The sequence below is a fragment of the Pelodiscus sinensis genome, chromosome 5 (genome assembly GCF_049634645.1).
Source record: "Pelodiscus sinensis isolate JC-2024 chromosome 5, ASM4963464v1, whole genome shotgun sequence".
NCBI classification, from domain to species: domain Eukaryota; kingdom Metazoa; phylum Chordata; order Testudines; family Trionychidae; genus Pelodiscus; species Pelodiscus sinensis.
In genome coordinates, this window is record NC_134715.1 from 23,937,025 (window position 1) to 23,962,500 (window position 25,476).

A 25,476-nucleotide genomic window follows, 5' to 3' on the forward strand; every position below is an offset into this window, starting at 1 on the left:
CAAACGGAAGGAAAAATATCCCTCATTTTATTCCCCAGAATAACGGGTACAACCTTTCATAGTGACGGAACTCAGGCTATTTCAGATTTAAAGAGGTCACAACGCAGTAGAAATAATTCAGAACACATTATAAAATTAGTAAATATAATCAACAAACCACACACATATACACATATAAGCCCAGATCCTGCAAGCCATTCCACATGGGCAAACTCCCAATCAGGGGCAGCCCGTCCATATAAGCGAACTAGGCACCAAGCTAAATGAGGCGCAAATGGTGGCACAATACTATTGAGGGGTTTGGAGGTGGGGGCACTGATTGCATGGTTCACCTAAGGTGCCAGTTGCTGGCAGCTAGTTTAGGGCCGCCCTTGCTCCCAATAACTACAAAAAGCTTTAGTACCTTCACCGGGGCTTTGCACAGTCATAAAAGTATGCCCAATTGGTGCAGATAGCCCAAGCAGGGACATACAGGCAGTCCCCGGGTTATGTACAAGATAGGGACTGTGGGTTTGTTCTTAAGTTGAATCTGTACGTAAGTCGGAACTGGCGTCCAGATTCAGCCGCTGCTGAAACTAACTGCCAGTTCTGACTTACATACAGATTCAACTTAAGAACCCCAAGCGTCCCCAAGTCAGCTGATGCTGAAACTGATCAGCGGCTGATTCCAGGAAGCCCAGGACAGAGCAACTCTGCCTGGGGCTTCCTGTAGTCAGCGCTGGTCAGTTTAAGCAGCAGCTGACTTGGTGACGCCTGGGGCAGAGCAGCTGGGGTGCTGCTGGGTTGCTCCAGTAGCGCCACTCCTCGGCGCTACTGGACCAACCCAGCAGCACACCAGCTACTCTGCCCCAGGCGTCCTGATTCAGCCGCTGCTGAAACTGACCAGCAGCATCTGAATCAGGACACCTGGGGCAGAGCAGCTGGGGTACTGCCGGGTTGGTCCAGTAGTGCCCAGAGCGGCGCAGCGGGACCAACTGGCAGCACCCCAGCTGCTCTGCCCCAGGGTCCACAACAAAAGCCTGGTCTGCTGGGGAGGGGGGCGCACCCCCCAGCAGACCAGGGAGACGGAGAGCAAAGCCTTGGAGCACGCCCGTAGCGGGACAGCCCAAGCGCGCCTGGGCTGTCCCGCTGCTGGCGTGCTCCAAGGCTTTGCTCCCCGTCTCCCTGCAGACCAGGGAGACAGAGAGCAAAGCCGCGGAGCACGCCCGCAGCGGGACAGCCTGGGCGGCTTTGCTCCTGGGCAAACGAGCAAAGCCGCCCAGGCGGCGGCTTTGCTCGGGTGTCCCTGGTCTGCTGGACCCCCCCAGCAGACCAGGGAGACCGGGAGAAGCTTTTCTCGCCCCGGAGGACACGGGTGGCGACCCGCCGCCCGTTAGCTCCGGGGCGAGAAAAGCCCCGTTCGTAAGTGCGGATCCGACATAAGTCGGATCCGCGTAAGTCGGGGACTGCCTGTACTTGCATTTTACAACTTTGAATGGATAACAATTTCAAATAGACATAAGTCAGCCTGTGTTTTAGTCTAATCTATAGCTTATTCCTGTAAATTTACTGGGTATGACACAGTATTTGAGAGGGACAGAATTATACAGGTTGAATCTCTATAGCATGGCACCTTTGGGACCTGACTGGTGCCAAACCAGAGAATATACCAAAGCACGAGAGGTCAATATTGTGTCAGCATTATCAACACTCCCCCTTCACCTCTTGCTTAGACACCCACAGTGCTATGAAAGAGCTTAAAAATGGAAGGCTAGTATGATATCTTTCTCTGCGAAAACATATGCCTGACATTCCCACTCAAACACCAAGTAATATAAAAGAAACAGTGAACACAGAGCATTTTTACATCTATAGTGAATTCATTTTATAATCATAGTTGAATTCTAGATCACAGAAGTACTTGCATTACAAAGCCCAGGACGTCACTCCACTGTACTTTGTGCCATCATCTTGGTCTCTTTTTACGACGAAATAACTTTTGCATAGAGACTTTTTAAAAATCTGAGATGAAATATTCAAAAGCTCTTGGTATTGGTTCATCTCTGACATTGTTAAAGTCTGCTAGAGTTGTATCACTGGCTTGACAGAAGCAGAACTGAACCAATGCTAAGTGTTTTTGAAAATCCTACCCTGAAAGGTTTTTCTTTGATGCTGAAGTCAATGGGATTAGATTTCCTCTTTCCTGAAAATGGACCTATAAGATAATGGCTCTCCCACTACTACATTTATTTTTGGCATACCTGTAGGTCTTATCACATTGAGCAATAATGTACGAAGAGCAAAGTAGCTGCCTATTTAAATTTCACAAGTAAAAGCTATCAGATAAAATATTCAAACTAGTGTTTCTTCTCTGCACTGATTACCAGTTTAAATTGAAAGACTCTCTCCCACTGATTCTCAAGGATAACTATTGAAGTCTCAATTGTGTAGCTGTTCCACAAGTAGAATTTCCATTGGATTCAATGGCACAACTACTTTCAGAAGGGGGGGAGGGAATAATTCTTTTTCCTTGCCTTTTCAGTTTGTAAATTTTAGACAGTGGCATATTCTGTTTAGGTAGGAAAAAGAAAAGCTTTTTAAAAAGATGCCATTTTACCTGAGAACAGTTAAATTCATAAAATATTTGTTTCAGTTTATTTACTGATAAGTTTATCCTTCCTCTTTTTTTGCTTTGCTCTTCTCCACAAGCATATTACCAAATACTTTTAATTTATGGTCTGTAGGTATATATTGGTCATGCTTTGTGTATTGATTTTCTTTCTCTCTCTCTCAGCTTTTAACATTTCCCCCTCTTTCTTTTTACCACTTAAGTTTAAACAACAACAGGTCCGATGGTACCTTAAAGACTAAAAACTGTATTATGGCATAAGATTTTGTGAGTAGCAACTCACTTCAAATTCATGAAGTAAAAGACAAAGAAACAGAGAAGGGAGTGTTACATCAGCGCTAATTCAATCAGTGTGGATGTGGACAAGAAGGTGAAGTACCTAAAGTAGAAAACTACTTATTCTTATAAGAGCGCTATTCTCAGTCCCAACTCAGACCGATTCTGATGGTGTCAAATTTGCACATGAATTCCAGCTCAGCAGTTTCAGCTTGCAGCCTCTTTTTGAAGTTCTTTTGCTTGAGGATGGAAACTTCAATTTGTAACTGTGTGTCCAGGGCAGTTAAAATGTTCTACCACAGGTTTTTGTATCTTACCAATGTCTGATTTTTGTTCATTTATTCTATTGCATACAGACAGTTCGGTCTGTCCATCATATAGGCAGAGGGGCATTGCTGGCACATGATGCCATATCACATTAGTGGATGTGCATGTGAACGAGTCTTTGATGGTGTGGCTGCTGTGGTTAGGTCCTAGGATGTTGTCACTAGGGCAGGTGTGTGTGCAGAGTTGGCAATGAGGTTTGTTGCAGGGATTGGTTCCTGGGATAGTGTTTCTGTTCTGGGGTGTGTGTTTGGTGGTGAGTATATGTTTCAGGTTGGGAGGGGGTTGTCTGTAATTGAGGACTGGCCTTCCTCCCAAGCTCTGAAGTATGAAAATAAAAACTGCAGTACAGTTTGGTCAGCTGAGAAGGACTGCTCTAGGGGATTATAAACATAATGTGAGTGTTCATTTACCATTCACTAGATCTAACAGGAGCACACTGGATAATATAATAAGTTAAGTTAATTTACTTCCATGGGACCAAATCCCACAGGACACTAAGCACCTTTTACAAAGTAGTTAATAGGATCTGAGGTAACTCATCATACAGTATCAATCCTATGGTGTAGGAAGTTCCTCTTTTCCATGCAGAAAGAATGGGTCAGCAACATGCCCTTTTAGATCTGTGTTTGCAGTGAACAACTTATTTTATGCCAGTGACATAACTGTATTCAAATTGTTTTCTAATGACTCAAGTACACAAATGAGAGTTTTCTGCAGTTGTAGTATCACTGTCCCAAATCTGTGTTTTCTAGCATTCCAGAAGCAGTGGAAAAATCACTCTGCACCAGACGTGCCATTGATTCTAAGCAAAAGTCTTCACTGGAATCATTGAGTAGCTCGGCTAAAAAAAAAAAAATCAGTTATCTTTACCTGGTCCCTTATATTCCAAAAAAACTGGTTATCATGAAAGGAGTCAAATTATTGTTTTCTTTCTTTTAAAATAGGAAAACTAAAATGATTTTTGTTTCTCTTGGCTTGGGTGGGAAGAGGGCAAGGAGAAAGGTTTAGTAAGTTCTCTCCAAACCATGCATTATGCAAACCTTTTGAAGTCTAGTGCTTTTAGCAGCATGACAGAACTTACAGGAGATCCAGAAAACCAGGATGCTATCCTGAATGTTAGTAACTGAGACGTACATTATTTTAAAGCAAAACAATCAATCTGAATGGAGGGCAGAAATCGCTTACCATCAAAACCATCTTCCTCTGACCCTAATTCATCATCTGAGCAGATGTTCAGCACATTTACCAGCATTTCTGTCACTAGAGGGAAAACAAATGAGAAACATTAATTGAGAGTTTCTCTCATGGATCTGAGAGTAGGCTGTAGCACAGCAGTGTTAATGAGTAGGTAAACAAATAGCATCTTGTCCAATTTTTAAACTGTTTGCACCTTTTATAGTTGTAGTAATGTAAACCTAGGTCCAAAGATCTCATGTGGTTTAAAAAGAGGTTTTTGTGAACAGTTTTCTGGTAAAAATTGGTCAAATCTGAAGGCACACTGCAAAAATAAGGCACATGTATATCTTTTTTTAAAAAAGAAAACATGTTCTCTCTGAGTCGCCAGCAGAAACCTAGATTACAACCAAACAAAATCATTATAAAATTCTACTTTACTTTTTTTTTTTTTTTTTAAAGTTTTGTCTTTTCACTAAGGTTGGACAATGGAACTAGATGGGTCTGTTTTACTTCCTTTTTCATGTACTAGGTAAGAGGCTGTAGCTTTGGATTCACAGATTTGAATGTTAAATAAACACAAAGGTATCTGTACAGAATAAATAATAAAATATATCATGAAAATGTTCTTATTAATGTTTTGTAATATTTATTTTATTTTAACAAAACCTAACATTCTAAGGCTAATGTAAATTGACAACGTGTTTAAGGTCAGGACTCACTGTAGATATTTCATTATTGCTGAAAGAGCAATATTTTTAATTGCTTTATTTTGTAACTTGCACTCTGTACAGTTTTCCTCGAGCAGTTCCTAACCCATTCTTAGCCCATTTCAGATCTGGTAGCACTGAAAGATTTATTATAGAGCGTGTAATCCAAAAAACAGCCAAAACTCACCCCAGGAGATAGGAGTTAGAATTAAAAAAAGACTGGATTACTATCTAAAATGTCAAAATCATTAGCAGATAGACAAGAAAACAACTCCACTACATCTTCATATATTAAGCATCACTAAAAGTGCTACCAGGCACATCTGGATTTGCACTAGCTATAAACATTACTAAAAATTCTCTTCTGTGATAGCCACAGTGGTTAGACAGATTAAAAGAGTGAACAGAATTATACTGTTCATAAATTAGTGAGGCATTTCCCTTTTTCTGTTAAGGTAATAGTGGAAACACTTCCACATTGACAATGAGTGATGTAACGAACATTGTGTAATACACAGCTTTCTATGTTGGTTGGCTTTTGAGGGGGAAAAAAAAATCTAACAACATGTTTTAAAAACACTGCGTATAGCACAAAAACATACATTCATCAATGGCTTTATTTTGCTTGATTCCTCTAATATCCATTTTGGATTTTTAGTTGAAGTACCAGAAGTATCACTGGGGACTTGAACACAGAGTGGGACATGGAAAGTGGGGGAGAAAACCAGAACAGAAGGAGAAATCCTGTGATCAGATATTCTAGGTGGATAGTTACTACATATTCTGCATTCCTACCCCAAATATTCCTTTACAATCTCTGGGAGTTTTCTAGGGGACCATGTGCAGAATATGTAGTAACTATCCACCTAGCTAGGTGACATGAGCTAGGAAACTTGATTTGGGGACGGACCATATTTATCACTTAACAAAAATTAATTCATTTTATTGTCTTTTAAAAGGCCTGAAAGACATCAGTCACACTCTTATCATGGCACAGCTGTTACTATTGTGCTCCCCTCCCCCCCCCCAAAAAGCAAAAATCTTTACTTGGGAATGGTCAAGGCTGCACTTCCTGAAGTGTTACTTCACATGCAGCCTCATCACTTCTCCCTCAAAAAGCAAATGACTTCTCTCTAAGCCACATCCATACAATCCAGCACACTGGAACTGTTAATGTTAACAGTGCTTGGGTAACCCTAACCCCCAATCCCACTCCATGTTGTAGCTTCTACGAGCACAGCAAATTACCAACCTTTCTCTCCAACAAAGGGCAAGGACCAGGTAAACACATCCATGAAATTTGGAAGCCAGTATGGATGAGGGGAGCAGTTGAACTGTCTGATGTTCATAACATTGTTCTCATACTTCAATACTGCAGCTAAGAGGAAGGAAAGAAACAAAGGAACGTTAACTGCATGTGTGAAAATCCCTAAGAGGTCAAAAATAGTGATAGAACTTAAGTTCTATAAATCTGCTATAGTTTATAAAGCAAAAGACTTCACTGAAATTTAAAACTGTTTCTGTGCTTGTGGTGAGAAAGTTATATTTAAAATGGCCAATATAAAATACCTTGCTTACTATTAGCATAACACAGTGATACACAAACACAGAACTATTAAGTTTAGAGGAGAACTCATATTAAACCCTCATTTTATACAGTATTAAGTTACTATGTATTATTGGAATCACCATTCAACTCAACGGTGATGTCCCACTCCTACAGTTTATAATACAGATACAGCTACAGATAGCTATGGATACAGATAGGAGGAAGTTCTGTAACGTATCTATTTGAAATATGCGTCACTTAAAATTGACTGTATTAAGACAGTAAGGAACATAGTCTTTAAAAAACAACTAAAAGACCTTTTAGATAAGCTTTACTTGTATTTTATATATAGCATCTAAGCATAGTTCTGAACATAATCCTACTAATGATGCTTACTACTTGTGGTTAATGTGGGTATGACCACATTATTTCAGTCTGTTCTGCTAACAGTAATGCACTTCCAAGGGGTATGTGATGTCACAATGTCTGCAAGCTGTTATTAATCTGGTGACATGACGCTGGTAGTTGTGTGGGAAATACATTTACCTTATATGAATTTATTTTAATTTGCCTGAAACCTGGCTGACGTGTTTTACTCATGGTATTGAGTATTGTATTGAGTAGTATTTTACTCATGGTATCCCAATGAATTTTTTTAAAAGTAAACTGTGTCTCCAGAATGATCCTCAGCTCATTCATACAAACATTGTGTAAAAGGGGATATATACCATAGAATCTTCACGTTCAGTGTATTCAAACGGTGTGCTAATTGACATGAGTGGGGAAGTTGGTTCAGAGTGGGAAACTTTGTTCAAATAGCCAGTGATAATTTAGGTAGGTCTACACTTGTGGTGGTGGTTAGATTATAACACTGCATCCCCAGCTAGTGTGAGTATAAACAGAACAGATGGTGAGACACTGCTCAGGCAAGTTGAGTACAGACATGCCAGAACCCTTTATGGCTCGCGGCATGTCCACACAACGCAGCTCATGAGTACACTGCTATTTTTAGCAGGGTAGTTCCACTCTTCTGGAGTGTTTCCCCACTGCAGTGAAAGATTGTCTGTCCGTGGGGAAAGGCTCTGGCAAGGGAGAGGCAGCAGGACAACACACCAGCTCCTCCCCACTGACAGAACCTTTCCCTGCCCCATGTAACTTTATGCTGCATTAGCTGTCAATTTCAGTTGGACCTATTCCTGGAGGTTTCATCACATGACAGTCTTTAATTCAAGACTAATCTTTAATTCCTGAAAACTCCTAAACAATCCTGGAAGGTTGGCAATCCTAATACAGCCTGCCTTTTGCTGCGGCATATAGCTCCACATACTCTACATCAGGCATGTCCAAAGTCCGGCCCGCGGGCCAATTGCGGCCCGTGTTCCGGTTTAATACGGCCCCACAGGTAATTTGGCAATATCTATCTTTTATGGCCCCCAACGAATCCATATGTATTGAGATGAATACATTGTAAAATCTCAGTTAATGTCAGTTGGTCTAAATCAGTTATAAATATATTTGGACACAACATGTATACTTGGTGTTATGTTCCTGTTCATATTTTTTGAACTTAAAAGTTGACAGGCAACCTTTATTACTAATAATATGTAATGTACTTTACAATGTTCCTGACATATATTTCAGCTTCCTGGATTTTTTTTTCATCTGGCCTTCAGATATGAAAGGCAGAGTGATTTAACACCTGTTTAGATTTGTCATCCATGTGACGAAATGAAAAGTATGCTGTTTGCAATAAACTTTGCATAAAATAGTTAATTTGCATTTAATTTTAATGGTTCAAAGAATGTCAGGCAAAATGGTCGGCCCTCACACTTGTTCACTTCATCAAATCTGGCCCTTTTTGAAAAAAGTTTTGGCACCTCTGCTCTACATGCTACCACGAATGTGGAGAAGGCCTTAAACTATGTCTGTGTCACAGCATGGGTAGACAAACTCACACTAGCCCACATTATAGCAAGGTGACAATCTTCAGATGTATTGAAAAGAAACCTTTTCTCTCTCAATTCCTCCATTTTGTGCCAACCATCAAGGTACCTGGTTGGCCCAGGACATTTTGGAGCCTAATCTTCTGGGTATAGAAGAAGGCTAACACAAATTATGTAATCTCTTTGCCCAATCAGCCAATCTTTATTTAACGAATCACATTTGACTCTTGAGCATTCCATAGTCACACAATTGGCTACTCTGTTTTCCAGGAAGAAGAGGTGCTTAAGTACTCTTTGCCTGACTTCAACAGAACTGGGATAGCTAATGTCAGGCATTCCTATAACCATTCTTCATGTTTTGCCTAAGGTCACCAAAAAGAAATCAAGAGTCATTCTCTTCATATGTAAAACAGCATATATTTTCATTACTGGCTCTTCAGCAAGAATGAATCAATGCAGCTGCTGAAGCCAAATGAAAAAGGGCACATTTAATTATCTGAAGATGTATTTAATGCTTGCAAACAATCATCTTAATGAGTTTAGCTGGTGTACCTCCCCCACCTTTCTTTTTTCCATTCATCAAGCAAATGATTAAAAATTGGGAAATTTAAGGAAAGAATTTTTACAAGTAACTTTAGAAAGAGGTCTCTCTCTAGGCCTCTGATTCATTGATAGGGCAGTAACAGAAACATCAGCCAAAACATGAATGCTTTTTAGGATTCTTTTTAAAAAGTGAAGGAAATGAATAATTGAGTTTGAGACAATCTAAAAACTACTCTCACTTACACCACATTAATAATATATCTATCTGAACAACTGCACATCCATATGGATTAACTTTAAAAGAGCAATTGACACTTCATTTCAAATTTTTCTTCGTGAACAAAGGTTAGCGAAGTTCCCAGTAAATCACCTGAACAGCAAAAGAGAAACACTGTATAATAGATCTATGTAAAATAAAGTACACCAATCCCCTTATGCATCATCCTATTTACAAAAGGATAAAATACTTTACAGTAGTTTCATGGTACCACAGACTTTTCTGAATTTGTAATTTTAAATATTTTCACTTTCAAAATGTAGTAGAAAAAATAATTAGCTTTTTGTGTTCAACAGCCAAGATGACTTCTAATATAATCACAGTAAGAGCTGGTCTATGTGTGTAACTCAGACTACAGTTAAAAAACCTGAGATATTGATTTAAAAGGAAAGAAGATTGCAAGTACAGTAGATTTATTGTAATGCATTACAGGTATGTAGCAATTATTCCAAAACTAAGAGTTATAAATACAAGAAATTCAAAGTTAAAGCTACTCTTAAAATCACACATATTAAGGTATAGAAATGCAGACTTAGGATATTGAAATAACCTTAGCTCTGCCCTGTAGGATCATCATGCAATAACCATATGGAACAGGATTAAGACATTTTATAATTTGGAGTTTCAAATTAGATTTAAATGTTTTACAATATATTTTATATTCCTCCCTCCCCCGCATTGTATTACTCTTCCAAAATGGTCACTGCTTCCAATTATTTCCTAAAAGAGGGAAGCCAGCATCTGTCTTTGTAAGAGCATCTCATGGCCTCAGTGCCCTTTAGAATGATAGAAGTCTGGGTGAAATTAATACAGTCCTATAATTGAGGGCAATCTACAATCTTAGTCTCATTGAGAAGAATGAGGATTCCATTCACTTTGAAATAAAGCATTTCTCAGTGGAAATCTGTGTAATGGGAGATGGTTTTTCAGCCCTTGCTCAAGGAGAAACTTTCAGTTACAAATAACAATGAGAAAAAGTACCACTGATTCTGAAGAAAGTCTTCAGATGTATCTTACGTAGTATGCACACAGTTTCAGTGAGTTTTGCTTTAAAGGACGTCTTAAGCCTCTGTGTAAGATCATTTAGGAAAAAAGTAGCCTGACATTGGTGGCTAAAGAAATAAGGGAATTCCTAATTCTTGTGATTTATTTAATCTACTGATAAAAGTACTTATTGCTATGATAACGAGTGGTCTTTAATACAAGCACAGTAAGGAATACTAGAAAAAACTGATAGGCCTGATAAGATAAAACAAAGATGATAAAGCAAATCAGATTATTGTATCATCCCTCTGTCCCTTTTGGTACTATTTCCCAAATATCTCTATTTTGGGATGTGCTATTGAACACTCATTATGTTACTGTTTTTCTACATCCCTTTGGATTACTTTATCTGTTTCTGCTGGTGACCACAACACCTCCTTTTTTTTTTGTTGACTTCTGTGAATTTCATAAACATGCTATTTACCTTTTTTCTAGGGATCAATATAAAAGCTGCCTTCTTGCTTTTTTGTCATGCCATGACCCCCTTGCATAATCTGTTATTTCTCGTCTGGTCTGATTTTTGGCTTAGCAAAGCCACTGTGGAGTTTAAAAGGTTTAGGAAGAGATACTCTGTTATTCTCGCTAGTATGTTCCAACTCTTCAGTGGATATATTAGTGTTGTAAGATGTAAACTTTAAAAAGAAATCTCCAAGATGAGAGTTTGCCTTCAGAGAGCTAGTTAAATTGTTCATTCCGCCAAATGAAACTCCATTTTTAAAGTGACACTAAAATATAAACTTATTGACATAAATAAATAGAAGTGACTGACTACTACTGAGTACTGTACAATTTCTTACTTTTGAATCCACTGCCCCAGCAAAAAAAACCAAACACACCACTACGGTATAAGTCCTAAACAAATGTAAAAAACATTGTAAGAAGTTAAAATACTGTACATGGACTACAGATCAATGAAAACACTATTTTTTAGCTTTCATATACTGTTGCCCTAGGGAATTTCATTCCTGTTCAAAAATAGTTATAACTCTTTTAAAAGTTATATAGTACAGCAGCACTGTTAACGGCCTCATTTCGTAATATCTTAGATTGGCTTCTAGATGTGGCCTTGGGGAAAAAAAAACAGACTGTGTTGTGTTCATTACTTTCCTCAGACATAGATCCACCCATGGAACTGGCACAGAACTTTTCTTTCAATATATCTTTTCCTTAAGGCCTCATAAAACTATCATATTTAAAATGCCACAATCAAGCCCAAGTTCTTTTTCTTGCACTTGTGGATCTGCATATCTTATCAAACCAAAGTCATTCTTTGGAAAAACATGAACATACTAATGTTACTTACCAGAATATTTTTCTTTATATGTAGAGAGCTACAGAATATACTAAACATCACAATGTAATTATCTAAAATGTTTACTTTTTATTCTATCATGATTCTGTCAGCAATATCTTGCACTGTCTGCATGCTAGAGAACAATACATTTGGGACACACTATTGTTAGGGACTAATCCTGCCAAGTGCTGAATATTCTGAAGTTGCATGCCCACAATTCCTACTGAGGTTGGACGACAACTGAGGGTGCCAAAAGCTTACAGAACAGCATCCTGGATGCTATTTTTTTTGTTTGGCAAGTGCAGGTGAGAAAGATTTTTTTTTTTTTAATAACAAAAGGGCAATTAGGTGGAAATGGAGGAAAGAAACAGAAGAGAAAGGCTGTGTCTACACTACAGGGAAAAAATCGGAAAAAGATATGTAAATTGCAAACCATAATTTGCGCATCTTTTTCCGCTTTTCTTCTGAAAGAGGCTTTTCCGACATTTGGCCCGTCTACAAGGGACCAAATGTTAGAAACAAACCCTCTTTCAGATGATCCCTTCTTTGCCTTAAAACGGGTTTACAGGAATGCCAAAAAAACTAGTCTTTTTCCAATTTTTCTCTGTAAAAGCTCTGTAGTCTAGACATACCCAAAATGCACAATACCTGCAGCTGTGTTGGTAGAAAAGAGTTTTCTCTTTTGAAGTAAATAGGGCTTATTTAATCTCTGAATTACTCGTTTTATATTGGTGTAACTTGGGAGATTTCAGGGAACTGGTCTCCACATTGTTAGATAAATGACTCATTCTAAACCCTCTCAGGTTTTCAGAACACTCCACAAGATGAAAATCCTCTTTAGATTGTCACTGTAGCATTTACATAAACAATAACATGCACCCATAATGTATATAACACTATGTTGTGTGACACTTAAGATTAGTCGATACAAAAACATCCATAAAACCACCATAACAAAGAAATAAAGTTTAGGAATACAAACTATCTCCTCCACCAAGGCACATACATCTCCACTTAATCACTACGATACTAGAAGCAGCATGCACATCACAATTCTTCATTCTGCTCCAGAATGAATGCAAATCTTCCCACACACCCTTCCTCAGTGAAGAGTGCTCTCATATCTTTTCAGGACAGTTCTAGAAAATCACATTCCCTCATCAGAAATCTAAAAGTATAGCTGATCATCCCTTCCAGATTGCTGGTCAATCTCTCTGTTTCCTCAACACTTTACTGTGGTCATCTACAGGTGGCTTACAACAAAATACACATACATCCACACCTGCACTTAAAACAGTAAGTTAAAGTGATGCACAAATTTCTGCCTTTTATTAGTTCATAATGTGTAAGCTGGAGGAGCCTGGAAAAAAAATCACATGATTCAAAATCTGAAGTAGAATAAGGGCAATTTCTAACTGATTACAGCTCAGAAGCAATTTAGACTTTTCTGAAGCTCTTCAAATAAATTGGCTATTTTACTTAAGAGATTACATGCTGTAAATTTGGACAAGAAGAAAGGCTGGTAACTGAAAAAGAGCAGATCATATTGGCTTAGGACACAGAGAGAAAGTTGGCAAGATGCCTCCTCAGGTTCCCGTCTCCTCCAATATGGACTGGACATTCCCTCATGCAGTCTTGCAGTTTCAGTCTCCCTCATCTGGCATGCTGGTAAGTCACTAGCTGCAGTTCTGTGGAAGACCTTATTAATTATTCTCTCACCTCTGCTAAAACTGACCAGTCAGAATCACTGTATTATTAATGGACAGGGCTGCTACAGAACAAGCAACAATTTACAAAAGCTATCCCAAACCATACAATTCAGCATTTTCTTTTCCTGGACTGAGGTAATAGAGGACTTCAGTCAAGACTGAGGTGCACAAGCAATGCAGCGTGAAAAAGTTTTTGTAGTACACTTGGAATGCCTTAACCAGAGAAAGAATTTCTTGGAAGAAAATAGCAGGTAGTCTTATCTGATACATAGTCTGTCATGCCTAGAAATATGGGACAAATAAGATGACTCATTTCTAAGACTGATATGACAGAGGGGAGCTTCCTCTGTTCATCTGTTTAAATTTGGGGATTTAAAATTCAGATGCTCAGTGTTATTTTATCAGCATTCTTGTGTGTCAAATGCTTGCCATTGTGACAAAAGCCTGAACTGCTAACCCCCCGGTCCTCATACTAAGAAAGACAATAACAGGAAAATCCGAAATGATGGTTCAACTTATTTACTACTATGGACATGTAAATGGTAACAACTGATTTATGCTTGATCAGAAATCCCTCTCACAAATAACACTTTGTTCTCCCCTCAACTGACACTGCATTACTGCACTTGCAATTCCCTGAGTGTCTTGTGCTGATCTGTGTTGCTAAGGAATCAAAATACATTTGCTGAAGCACAGTTCCTACATACTTTACTTTCTACATAAATGGCTATTGGTATCAAGACTTTGATGTTGCTGGCAGTGCACCTTTATTAATTTTTTTTGCAAGTTAACATGCATTTGTATTATATCAAAATATGTTAAATCTAGCTTTTAGCACTGAACCAATTTCCTCCTTCACATACAGTAAAGCATTTGCTTAATAGAGTCTTAAAGTGCTTAGAAGTTTTATATGATAACCTATTAAAATCATACTAGTGCTGACTACTCTTTTTTTCTTTTGCCCACATTGAAAAAATACTTTCTTTGTAGTCAAGGACTGAAAATCCCATCATCTGTCCCTTTAGGAAAACTAAACAACATGTAATGCGTTAATAGGATGGAGCCATGGAAATGGCAGTTTATAATGAAACTATCCTCATTAACATGGTAAGGAAAAAGTAGTTATGTAGGTCTTTATAGTCTCCATATTTTCTTTCATTTACCATAGCTTACTACTTTTATTCCAGCTGGGGCAGCAGGAAGTAAAGATAACCTACTGTGTATATTGGATTTAGCAGTAGGGGCTATTGGAACGAACGGCTTTTTTCAGCAACACATTAAGGAATCTTGCAATCACTCTAAGTACTATAGTGACTGTTGTAGTAACTTAATGTAAGCTGCATCCACTTGTATGTAGGCTGGGTTGAGTCTTCACAGAGTGGTTAATATATTATTTAAGCAGCAGCCTTTATTGTTTATGTATATTCTCCTCTCTTTGCACTATACATAAAAATGATTAATGAAACAAGGCATGAAATAAGGTACGCAGAAACGGTGGGATCTACAAGAACCTAGATTTTATTGTGACTGAGTTTACCATATTATGCCTATCACACTTTCAGATGGCTTATTTTAAAAATAAGTAGAGGGCTTCAAAAATCTCCACCATAAGATTTTATAAAGTGCTTCTTCTGGTTATAGGAATTGTTGCCAGTTTAATTCCCCAAATAACGTTTTAGTTAATGAATAATCAAAATACAAAAGTATCTAAAGACAGAAACAGAAGTATGTGATTATCTGTGTATATACATACTTATCCAATTAAACTTACATTGCACAACAAAGTAAACAAGCACGACAAAGGGAATCAACGCAAAGAATGAAAAATGGGAAATTGAATAAAATGTTTGTGTCAAGAGATAAGGCTACAGCTGTGTATCAAGAGAAGGAAGAGGGCTCTCCTACCTTTGTTGTTGTAAACGTCTAGATAGTTTGGTGCTGAAAATATTGTAATTAGCGAAGGGAAGCCTGTTGTTTGGCTTTTCCTGTACATACGATACCTAAAGGAAATGACAGATTATATTATTAATAGCATTATTAATCATTCGTACAGTGCTCTAAGTGTACACCATGTCACTGACCTTTTACAGGGCATAAAAGCAACAGGTCACTTCATATGGTTTCACCATGTAAAGTTACAAGCAACAACAGAAGTAAATTATCTTTTAAACCAATGCATGAATGATTTGTGATAGGTTTAGAACTTGCACATGTTTGGGATTGCTGTGATTTCAAGCAGAGGTAAACTTAAAAATGGAACAAATTGTGATTTCCATGTTGTTTATACCAAAGCAGCTATGCTGATTCTTAATGAGTGAAACCCAAGCACGTAAAATGCGGTAGGAAAGAAAATAGAATGAGGCACATTACTCATTTGTGCTGAAATCTTGGACTCTCAGAGTTATTTGGAGTTTTGCGATGGACTTCAACAGAATCAGGTTTTCAACCTCAATCTACTGATGGAAGCTTCTTCCAAAAATAAATTTGCAAAGTGATAAAAATACTCAAAGAGCTAGAACAGGTAAACTAATTCTGATGTCTTGGAACATCATGGGTCACAGGCATTTCCAGATGGCTTCCCCCAAACTAAATGTTATGCCTCAGAATCAGTATTAATAAAGTATAAAGCACATTAATGAAGTTACAAATTATACCATTTTACAACCACACAAAACAGTACATGGAAAAAAGCTTTAGCTTCACAATAGAATATCAAATCTAGTGCAGTCCGTGGACTAACATGCTAACGCCTATATATTTTCATTACGCATCCCTGCTGGCTTGTACAGACCCAAGGCATGCTGTCCTGGCAGGACATTATTGAATCAATCAGTAATAGAATGGAACACCTGCAGGATTTGGAAGCAAAGCAATAAAATGGCATTTCCCCCTAGCAAGTCACATGTAATACCAAATATAGCACTTTAGCTCTCTAATGATTTCTAATAATTCCAGAAGAGACTGCAGAATTGGGTAATTGTTCAAAAAAGTAAGGAAGAGTATCACACCAATTCATTCTAATAGCTTTTTGACATTTCAGTTTAACTGGTTCTCTACCCCCTATCAGTGTGAGTGTGGCACCATGCTTTCCAACAGACTAGCTCTTTCACTTCTGCAGGCTAGCAGGGAGATGAGAGTGGGAGCAGGCCATAGGGATATAAAATCCCATTTAGTTGGTTAACTGATCAAACATCGTGTTTAACTGATCAAAGGAGCAGGACAGGCAGAGGGGGACCTGGCTGGGCTGGAGTGGCCCCTTGTCTGTGAGGCGGGGTTGGAGTACCTTCCCTCCCTCGCTGTAGGAAGGAGCTGGAATAGCCCCCACCTGTGCCACACCCAGGCGAGACAGGGGCTCCTCCACCATCTTGGGATGATGGGAGAAGGCTGCATGTAACAAGGTGCAAGAAGATTCCTTGTTCTATTCTCCCCACCCTTTGCACTAGTGCAGGTTGAACCTCTGTAATCCGTCACCCTCAGGACTTGACTGGTGCCAAACAAGAGAATTTGCCAAACCACGGGAGGTCAGCATTGCTTAGAAGCATTACCAACACTTCCACTGCTTACTGGGCTCTTAGAAGACAGCTAGGTGTAAATTAGCGCTAAGTGACAGCAAAGAAGACCAAGAAACATGACTGGTGGCTGTAAACAAACTTTATGGAATCACGGAAAACTTGGCCAAACCCATGATAAGTGGACATCCAGCTAACTAAAATCATGCTGGACTACAGGGGTATGGTAGCATAAAGTAGTATTTAGTGATTGGTGAGGTCTCCCAGTTTCTTTCTTTAGTCAATACTTAGAAGAAAAGGATCTGAAGCCAACTATGCTTGAATTGTTTTAGGCAGGTCAGAAAGGAGGTTCAGGGAATTAGCAGCAACAATTAAACTTTTTTCCGGGACCATAATTAAAGAACACTGCCCTTAAATGTGCAGGTATTTTTGTACCCATTGGGGGCTTTGTTGCAATAACCTTTACAGAAAACCCCAGCAGCACACAGCTGCAGACTAAGATTGATCAGAAAGAGCCAGCACTGCTATAGCCAATTTATATTTGCTAATTTAGCTAAGGTGGTAGCCAGTAATTGCTACACATTTCTCTCTTCTGGCTAGTGTGATCACCCTTCCCTTATTTTGAAAGGATATCCCTTATCTGAAGTCTCATGTTCCGCTTCCTCAAATAAGATGAAATGTGTCTGTCTTGTAATTCAGCTATAGTTGCATAACAGATCAGACATGTAATCCCAGTGTTGTTTTTATGCCACTAATAAAATATTGTGGTTACTGTCACTTAAAAACAAGTTTCCCTCTAATCTTCACTACTACTGGTAAAGTACAGCAGCTACTCCACAAATTACTGCAGGAAAGCAATAATCTTACAAAACCATATTTAAATGGTCACTATGCGGAACAAGTCTCAGATGTGTACATTCAAGCTTTAGCCGTATGTTATATTCACTTATATTTTAAAAGGCCTACACATGCTAAGTAGCAACTCAAGTTATAAAATAAGGGAGTTTTGTAACTTTGCCATTTTCATTTTATTTGCAGAACGAGGGAAAATCTTTCCTACAAAAGCCAATGGGTATAAATAACATTTATATATGAAGCAAGAATATGCCCCCCCCCCATACACACACACACACACACACACACACACACACACACCTACCCAGCATCTTGGGCTTCATGGGCTCGGAGTATAGATAATAAGTTATTTTGCTGGAGGAAATCACATACTGCAGGGTAACTGTTGGAGTAAAAGAAAAGCTCCTGTTACAGAATTACCAGAAGCAGTGAGTTTATCTGACATTCAGAAATACTTATATTTGATCAAGCATGATCAAACATGCATCATTCATGAAATCAACTTCTGCTCTGAAAGGAGGGTTTTTTCAGTATCACATTGGAGACAGCACCAGAAGCTGCACCTTTTATGTAATTGGGTGGAAGCAAAGCATAAAAAAGCTGCAGTTATTACATAACAGACACCCATCAGAAAGAAAATAATTTCTATTATACCCAAAACTTCAAAATGCCTCGAGGAAGATAAACATAATACAAGATTGGAATGCAACAGAAAACGTGCCTACTCAATACAGTATGTATTAGTTGCTTAGAGAGAGCATGTGCACAAAAGAGATAGAGGCAGAAAAAATAGTGGACCTATAGTCAAACTGAAGTTATTTCTAAGTTTCATCTAACTAAAAACCAAGACTTCAATTACTTCTTTTCTTGGTATCATGAAATGTGTATGTGAATTTGAAAAATGTGTTAGTCAAGCATATTTCACATGACCTTCCTATTGAGCTGGGTGTTTTCTACCGCACTGATGAAAACATGGTTATTAAAACAGAACAATATGAGTTTTACTATAATGATATTTTTCACTTCACACGGATAATGTTGCCTTAGAAGATGAAAGTGGACTCAGCTCTATATTTCTGTTTCATGTTCAGCCCTCTGTTCCAGCAGCTACTTCATTTACAGAGGCACTAAGATTTATTAAGAGCATAGACACAATACAATTACATAGACTGTACCCATTTACAAGATGTGAAAAGCTAACTTTTTTCCCCACTGTGAACAACAATTAATTCAAATCCTATTACATCTAAATATAGAAACTTTAGATACAGCCCAGTAATATGGAGAGACTGGTCATAAGTACATTGTGAAGGCAAAGGTTATGCCTTCAGTATATTCTGCTGGCTCTTGGTTTGGAAGCAGACTATAACAGCAAAGCTGTGTTTTTATCAGTATAGTTTATTCCACCCCACCCCACAATGAAACGAGCTATTTCTGTAAACACACACATTTTCATGGGTATAAGTGTGGCTATAACAGTCAGGGATCCCATTTCTTTATGCTTGAACAGCTATGCCAGCAGAAGTCTGTAGGATAGACACAGCCTTTTATGTATGAAGATGATGGTGTATGGTCTCCCAAACATCCAGAATTTGCTTTTTGATTTTTAAAGGGAATTTGCAAGGACATGTGAGAATTAGTTTAAGAATTAAAATTATTTTAAAACGGTCCCTTTAAGGCAAGTATATAGAGATGAGATTTATTAGTCTCTATACATTTTTACAGTTCAATACACTTACGACAAAAAGCAAGAAATCTCCTAATGACACAACAGCTACGGAAGAACAGTTTGTAGCAACAAACAACCATTACCTACCCCCTTAGCCTCAACTACACTGTCAACAAAACAAGATTACTTTATTGGCCTTGGAAACTTAAGGAGTCAGAAGGGGGGGGGGGGGGGAGAATCAAAGCTAAAGAAATGGCAAATCTAACCAAACTTTGGACATGTCTACAATAGAGGATTATTCAGGCAATAGTTACAGTGCTGTAGCTATAGCCCCTACAGTAATCAAAGCCTGTACAATGGAAAGGGTTTATCCATCACTGTAGGAACACCATTTTCCGAAGCAATGGCAGCTAGATTGAAGGACACATTTTTCCTTCATCGTAGCTGTATCTATATCAGAGGTTAGTTCAGCAGAGCAATGGTGCTCAGGATTATGGACTTTCTTTTGTAGGTGATCAGCACAAATCCAACAACAGTCATTAACAGCTGAAAGCACTGCTTAGTGGTCCAATGGAAACAAATCCAACAGCCCTCTACTGTGGTTTCCAGCACTGACTGGTCCTGGAAAGGTTGGCATTCCCAATGAGCATTTCAGGCAGAGACCAACTTACTCTCAGGGAGAGATTGTCTCCAAAATTAAGAGTGGGGTAAATTTGCAGGATAGTAATGGGAAGCTTGTACCAATCCTGTCTTACGTGGTACACATTATGAGGAAAAAGAGTATTTTGGATTTAAGGTCTGTTAAGCCAGGACTTCTCTTAAACTCTAATTTGATACTTTAAATACAAAAAGCATCAGTAACTATTGCTTACACTTTAACTGGATATGTTTTAATAATTAAAGGAGCTGGAGAAATAAAATAGATGTTTTTCTACTGATGCAATTTTAACAAATGATATTCATTTTTGTGCTCTAATTATTTATATCTATTCTTTCCAAATGTCTGTGTTTACATAAACTTGACACCTCATAGATATCACACTGTGAGGTCTCAATCATCTAACTTTTTAAACATGGCTAGCAGGTAGATATCTAGAAATCCAAATATATAAACAAGAGCAAGTTTAAATAAATTGCTACTTCTTCAAAGATGCTGTAAGCCTTTCATCAGGAAACTGACGGAGTGGTAGTACAGATGACATTCTCTTTCCATTCTTCCACATAGGACAGGTAAGTATGTGTGAAGGAGCAAAGTAAGAGAGAAAGCTTTTGTAGGAAGCTGCTTAAAGTGTATGAAGTAGGGATGTAAGAGTGTAGCCATTTAAACGGACAACCAGAAAGTGCGCTACACAGGGAGCCTGGTCTGGCTTTTGGGGAGCCACTTCTGATACAGAGGTAGCAACATGGGGCAGCAGGCAGGAGCTCATACACGCCAACTTAAAAACTGTCTCCCTGCATGCACCATCTCCTGGGGAGCGAGGTGGCAGGTTCACACTGGCCCTGGGGGAGCTGGCTGTCACTTGACACGTAACCATATAACCAATGACATTTCCAGTGGTTATACGGTTAATCAATTGCACCATTTTAACATCCCTAGTATGAAGCACATTAGCAATCCTGTTTTTGAACAGCAAAGCTCTGGCTTTTTGCACTGACAAATTTCACCCATCCGAGGAAAATTGCCATTTCACAAAATTTAATGAGAAGTGACATTTCAGAGATGCTGGTGGTTCAGAATTGTGTGTGTGAGAGACAGTCTATGAAAAATAACAATCTTATTCAGCTATATTTGTAACAGTTCACATGATTTTTAACAAACCGTGTTAGATCATTGCTTTTTATTATATACTGTACTTGCTAATAGCTGAGTTCCTGTTGTTTAGGGAACAGCTTAATATTTGTGTTGCACTTGTAAAATGTACACTATAAAGTACCAAATTCTGCCACTCTTACTTCCCATAGAATAGCACATTAATCTGCAAGTAGTCATACAGAATTTATTACTGTTTTGTCTGACTACAGGTGACAGCATCTGGCTTTATATATAAAAGTAGTAAGTTTATTGCACATACTGCATTTCATTTATAAATAATTTGGTAACAGTAAGAATGATTCTCAAAATACATGAACTTGGGACAGTAAAATCATGCAAACACCTTGGATGGCAATTTAAAAACAAATCCTTTGGCTGTTATTTAGTCAAATTCCCAGGAAGTCAGAGATTTGCTTGAATAAGAACTCAAGTACTAGATCTTTAATTGGGTGGTCTTTGTACATGCTTGTCTTGTGCAGATTACACTCACTACATTCAATTAGATAAAAAAATAAGACTACTCCATAAATGTCATTTGGAATCTGTAACACTACTGTTGCAGTTAAACACAGTACCTCACTCATGGTGCTAAAAGTAAAAACAACAGATTTGGTTAAGATCTAGGGACGAGGCTTTAAGACAACTTTGAAATGGCACCTAGGTGCCTATCTATATCTTAAAAATTTGGCCCCAAGCTATCACAGGTTTTTGTATGGAATCGCAATAGGCCCAATTCTGCTATTCTCATATTTGTTAATACTATGCCAGTAATTACTTTCAGTAGTACATTATTACGTGAACAGACTCCTGAATCAGATGCTAAGTTAAATGTATTACATTACAAGTACTATATGTCAAACCAATCTGATAGCTTTCTTTGATAGGATAACAAGTCTTGTGGATAAGGCAGAAGCGATAGATGTGATATACCTAGACTTCAGTAAGGTATTTGATACAGTCCTGCATGATCATTGTATCAATAAACTAGGCAAATACAACTTATTGGGGCTACTATAAGGTGGGTGCATAACCGGCTGGATAACCTGTCTCAGAGAGTAGTTATTAAAGGTTCACAATCATGCTGGAAGGGCAAAACAAGCAAGGTTCTGCAGGGGTCTGTTTTGGGACCAGTTCCATTCAATATCTTCATCAACAATTTAGATATTGGCATTGAGAGTACGCTTATTAAGTTTGCAGATGATACCACACTGGGAGGGGATCAAGTGCTTTGGAGGATAGGGTCATAATTCAAAATGATCTTGACAAACTGGAGAAATGGTCTGAAGTAAACAGGATGAAGCTTAACAAGGACAAATGCAAAGTACTCCAATTAAGAAGGAACAATCAGTTTCACACATACAGAATGGGAAGCAACTGTCTAGGAAGGAGCATGGCAGAAAGGGATCTAGATGTTGTAGTGGACCATAAACTAAATAAGAGTCAACAGTATGACACTGTTGCAAAAAGGCAAACATGATTCTAGGATGCATTAACAGGAGTGTTGTGAGCAAGACTTGAGAAGTCATTCTTCTGCTCTACTTTGAGCTAATTAGGCCTCACTTGGGGTATGTCTACACTACAGCGTTATTTCAAAATAATTAATTTGAAATAAGTTATGTCAAAATAACGCGTCTACACACAAAATGCATTTTGAAATAGCATTTTGCTATTTCGAAATAGTGCATCCAGACTGAGTGGATGCTGAATCGTATTTAAGGCTGGCCGGAAACAGGTCTGGCAGGGCATCAGGTCAGGAGTTCCTTTGTATGGCTGCTGCCTGAGGCTATCGGAGGCCTGTGCTTAGATGGACTCCCCCAGACAGCTGGTTCTCAGGTTTCCCTGCTTGCTTGCCTACCTCGATGAGGGACAGCAAAGCAGTTTGTCTCTGCGTGCTCTGATTGCCCTCATTCAGGACGCCACAGCACTCTGCAACATGGAGCCGGAGCCACCCTTAGGCACTCTGGTGCTTCTGTTGGAAGTGTCGCTGTGAGCACGGCTGCACTTTCTGCAAGCTGCCATCTGTGAGGTCCATTTGGGGGGGCTGTCAGTATCCAGGAGGTCCTGTGGGAGAACATTCACCCTGAGAAGCACTAACAGCTTCCCTGGTCTGCCCCACTGGGGACTTGTGCCTCATTTCTCCCTCACGTCCTTCCACTTACCCGTCCCATAGATGGCCACGTTCCTCCATCTAGTGCGGAGATCATGGACGTTGGGGGCACCCCACCAAACCTGAATAAGGTCCATGATCTCCACCCTGGACCAGGAAGGTGCCCGACTTCTCTGGGCCCTGGCAGGCTCCTGGGAGCTGGCAGACTGCTACTGGAGAGAGGTGGAGGGCTGGCTGCCAGTGACTTGCTTGCTCATGTTTTGGGGCCATGGGTTGGGGCAGTGACTTGGAGCTGGCACAGGAACTGTGGCCAGAGTCTACCCCTTTAAGGGCTCCAGGGAAGGGGGAGGGAGAGAAGTGTTCTTGGTTGAGGCTGGAGTGGCCACCAGGGCACCTTGGGAAGGCTGGAGGCCCCCTATTTTGATATAAGTGTCTACACAGCACTTATTTCAAAATAGCTATTTCGAATTTGGCGTTATTCCTCATGGAATGAGGTTTACCAAATGCGAAATAAGCACTCCGCTATTTCAAATTAATTTTGAAATAGCATTTGGCTGTGTAGACGCTAGTAAAGTTATTTCAAAGTAACGGCTGTTATTTCTAAATAACTTTGCTGTGTAAACATACCTTTGGGCTGTGTCTAGACTGGCAAGTTTTTCCGGAAAAACTTGCCAGCTGTCTACATTGGCCGCTTGAATTTCCAGAAAAGCACTGATGATCTCCTGTAAAATCATCAGTGCTTTTCCGGAAATATTATGCTTCTCCTGTTCGGGCAAAAGTCTTTTTCCGAAAGACTTTTGCGCAAAAGGGCCAGTGTAGACAGCATAGTACTGTTTTCTGCAAAAAAGCCCCGATCATGAAAATGGCGATCGGGGCTTTTTTGCAGAAAAGCGCGTCTAGATTGGCCACGGACGCTTTTCCACAAAAACTGCTTTTGCGGAAAAGCATCCTGCCAATCTAGACGTGCTTTTCCGAAAATGCTTTTAACGGAAAATATTTCCGTTAAAAGCATTTTCGGAAAATCATGCCAGTGTAGACGTAGTCTTGGAGTATTGTATCCAGTTCTCGGCACCACATTGCAAGAAAGATGTGAAGAAATTGGAGAAGGTTCAGAAAAGAGCAACAGGAATGATTAAAGGTCTAGAAAACATAAGCTGTGAGGGAAGCCTGAAAGAATTGGGCTTGTTTAGTTTGGAAAGGAGAAGAATGAGAGAGGACATGATAGTAGTTTTCAAGTACGCAAAAGGGTGTCACATGGAAGAGGGAGAAAAATTGTTCTCCTTGGCCTCTGATGATAGGACAAGAAGCAATGAGCTTAAATTGCATCAAAGTAGGTTTAGGTTGGACATTAGGAAAAACTTCCTACCTGTCAGGGTGGTTAAACACTGGCATAAGTTGCCTAGAGAGGTTGGGGAATCTCCAGCTCTGGAGATATTTAAGAGAAGGTTAGATAGATATCTATCAGGGATGGTCTAGACAGAACTGGGTCCTGCCGTGAGGGCAGGGGACTGGACTCGATGACCTCTTGAGGTCCCTTCCAGTTCTAGTGGTCTATGATTTTATGATTATTGTGAGTCTCACGAAGACAGTGGTCATGTCTTAGTCTATTCAGAAAGAGCCCAGCACTCCAGTGATCACTACTGCTGATTCAGGAAGTCCCCGAGTTACGCGGATCCGACTTATGTTGGATCTGCAGTTACGAACGGGGCCCGTCTCCCTGGTCTCCAGCAGACCAGGGAGAGGAAGCAAAGCGTCGGAGCACGCGGGCAGCGGATAGCCCAGACGCTGCTTTGCTCTGCTTTGCTCCCCGTCCCCCTGGTCTCCAGACCAGGGAGAGGGGGACCAAAGTAGAGCAAAGCTGCGGAGCCCGAGGGCAGCAGGGCAGCCACGGCGCGTCTGGGCTGTCCCGCTGCCCCCGTGCTCCGCGGCTTTGCTGCGGACGCCTGTGGTACAGCAGCTGGGGCGCTGCCGGTCGGTCCCGTAGCGCCGCTCTGGGCACTACGGGACCAACCCGGCAGCACCCCAGCTGCTCTGCCCCAGGCGTCCTGATTCAGCCACTGCTGGTCAGTT

General features: G+C 39.7%; 1 protein-coding gene across 4 annotated transcripts in view; it reads right to left on the minus strand.

The window, feature by feature from the left end:
- The window catches only part of PPP3CA (protein phosphatase 3 catalytic subunit alpha), a 333,809-nt gene that overhangs the window by 24,299 nt on the left and 284,034 nt on the right, over nucleotides 1-25,476 (minus strand). For all 4 annotated transcript variants that reach the window (XM_075929664.1, XM_006126898.4, XM_075929665.1 and 1 more), the window contains 4 exons: nucleotides 18,122-18,199; nucleotides 15,359-15,453; nucleotides 6,347-6,472; nucleotides 4,397-4,471 (listed from right to left, as the gene is read on the minus strand). In XM_075929664.1, the coding sequence (XP_075785779.1) occupies nucleotides 4,397-4,471; nucleotides 6,347-6,472; nucleotides 15,359-15,453; nucleotides 18,122-18,199 (374 nt within the window). The remainder of the gene's footprint in view (nucleotides 1-4,396; nucleotides 4,472-6,346; nucleotides 6,473-15,358; nucleotides 15,454-18,121; nucleotides 18,200-25,476) is intronic.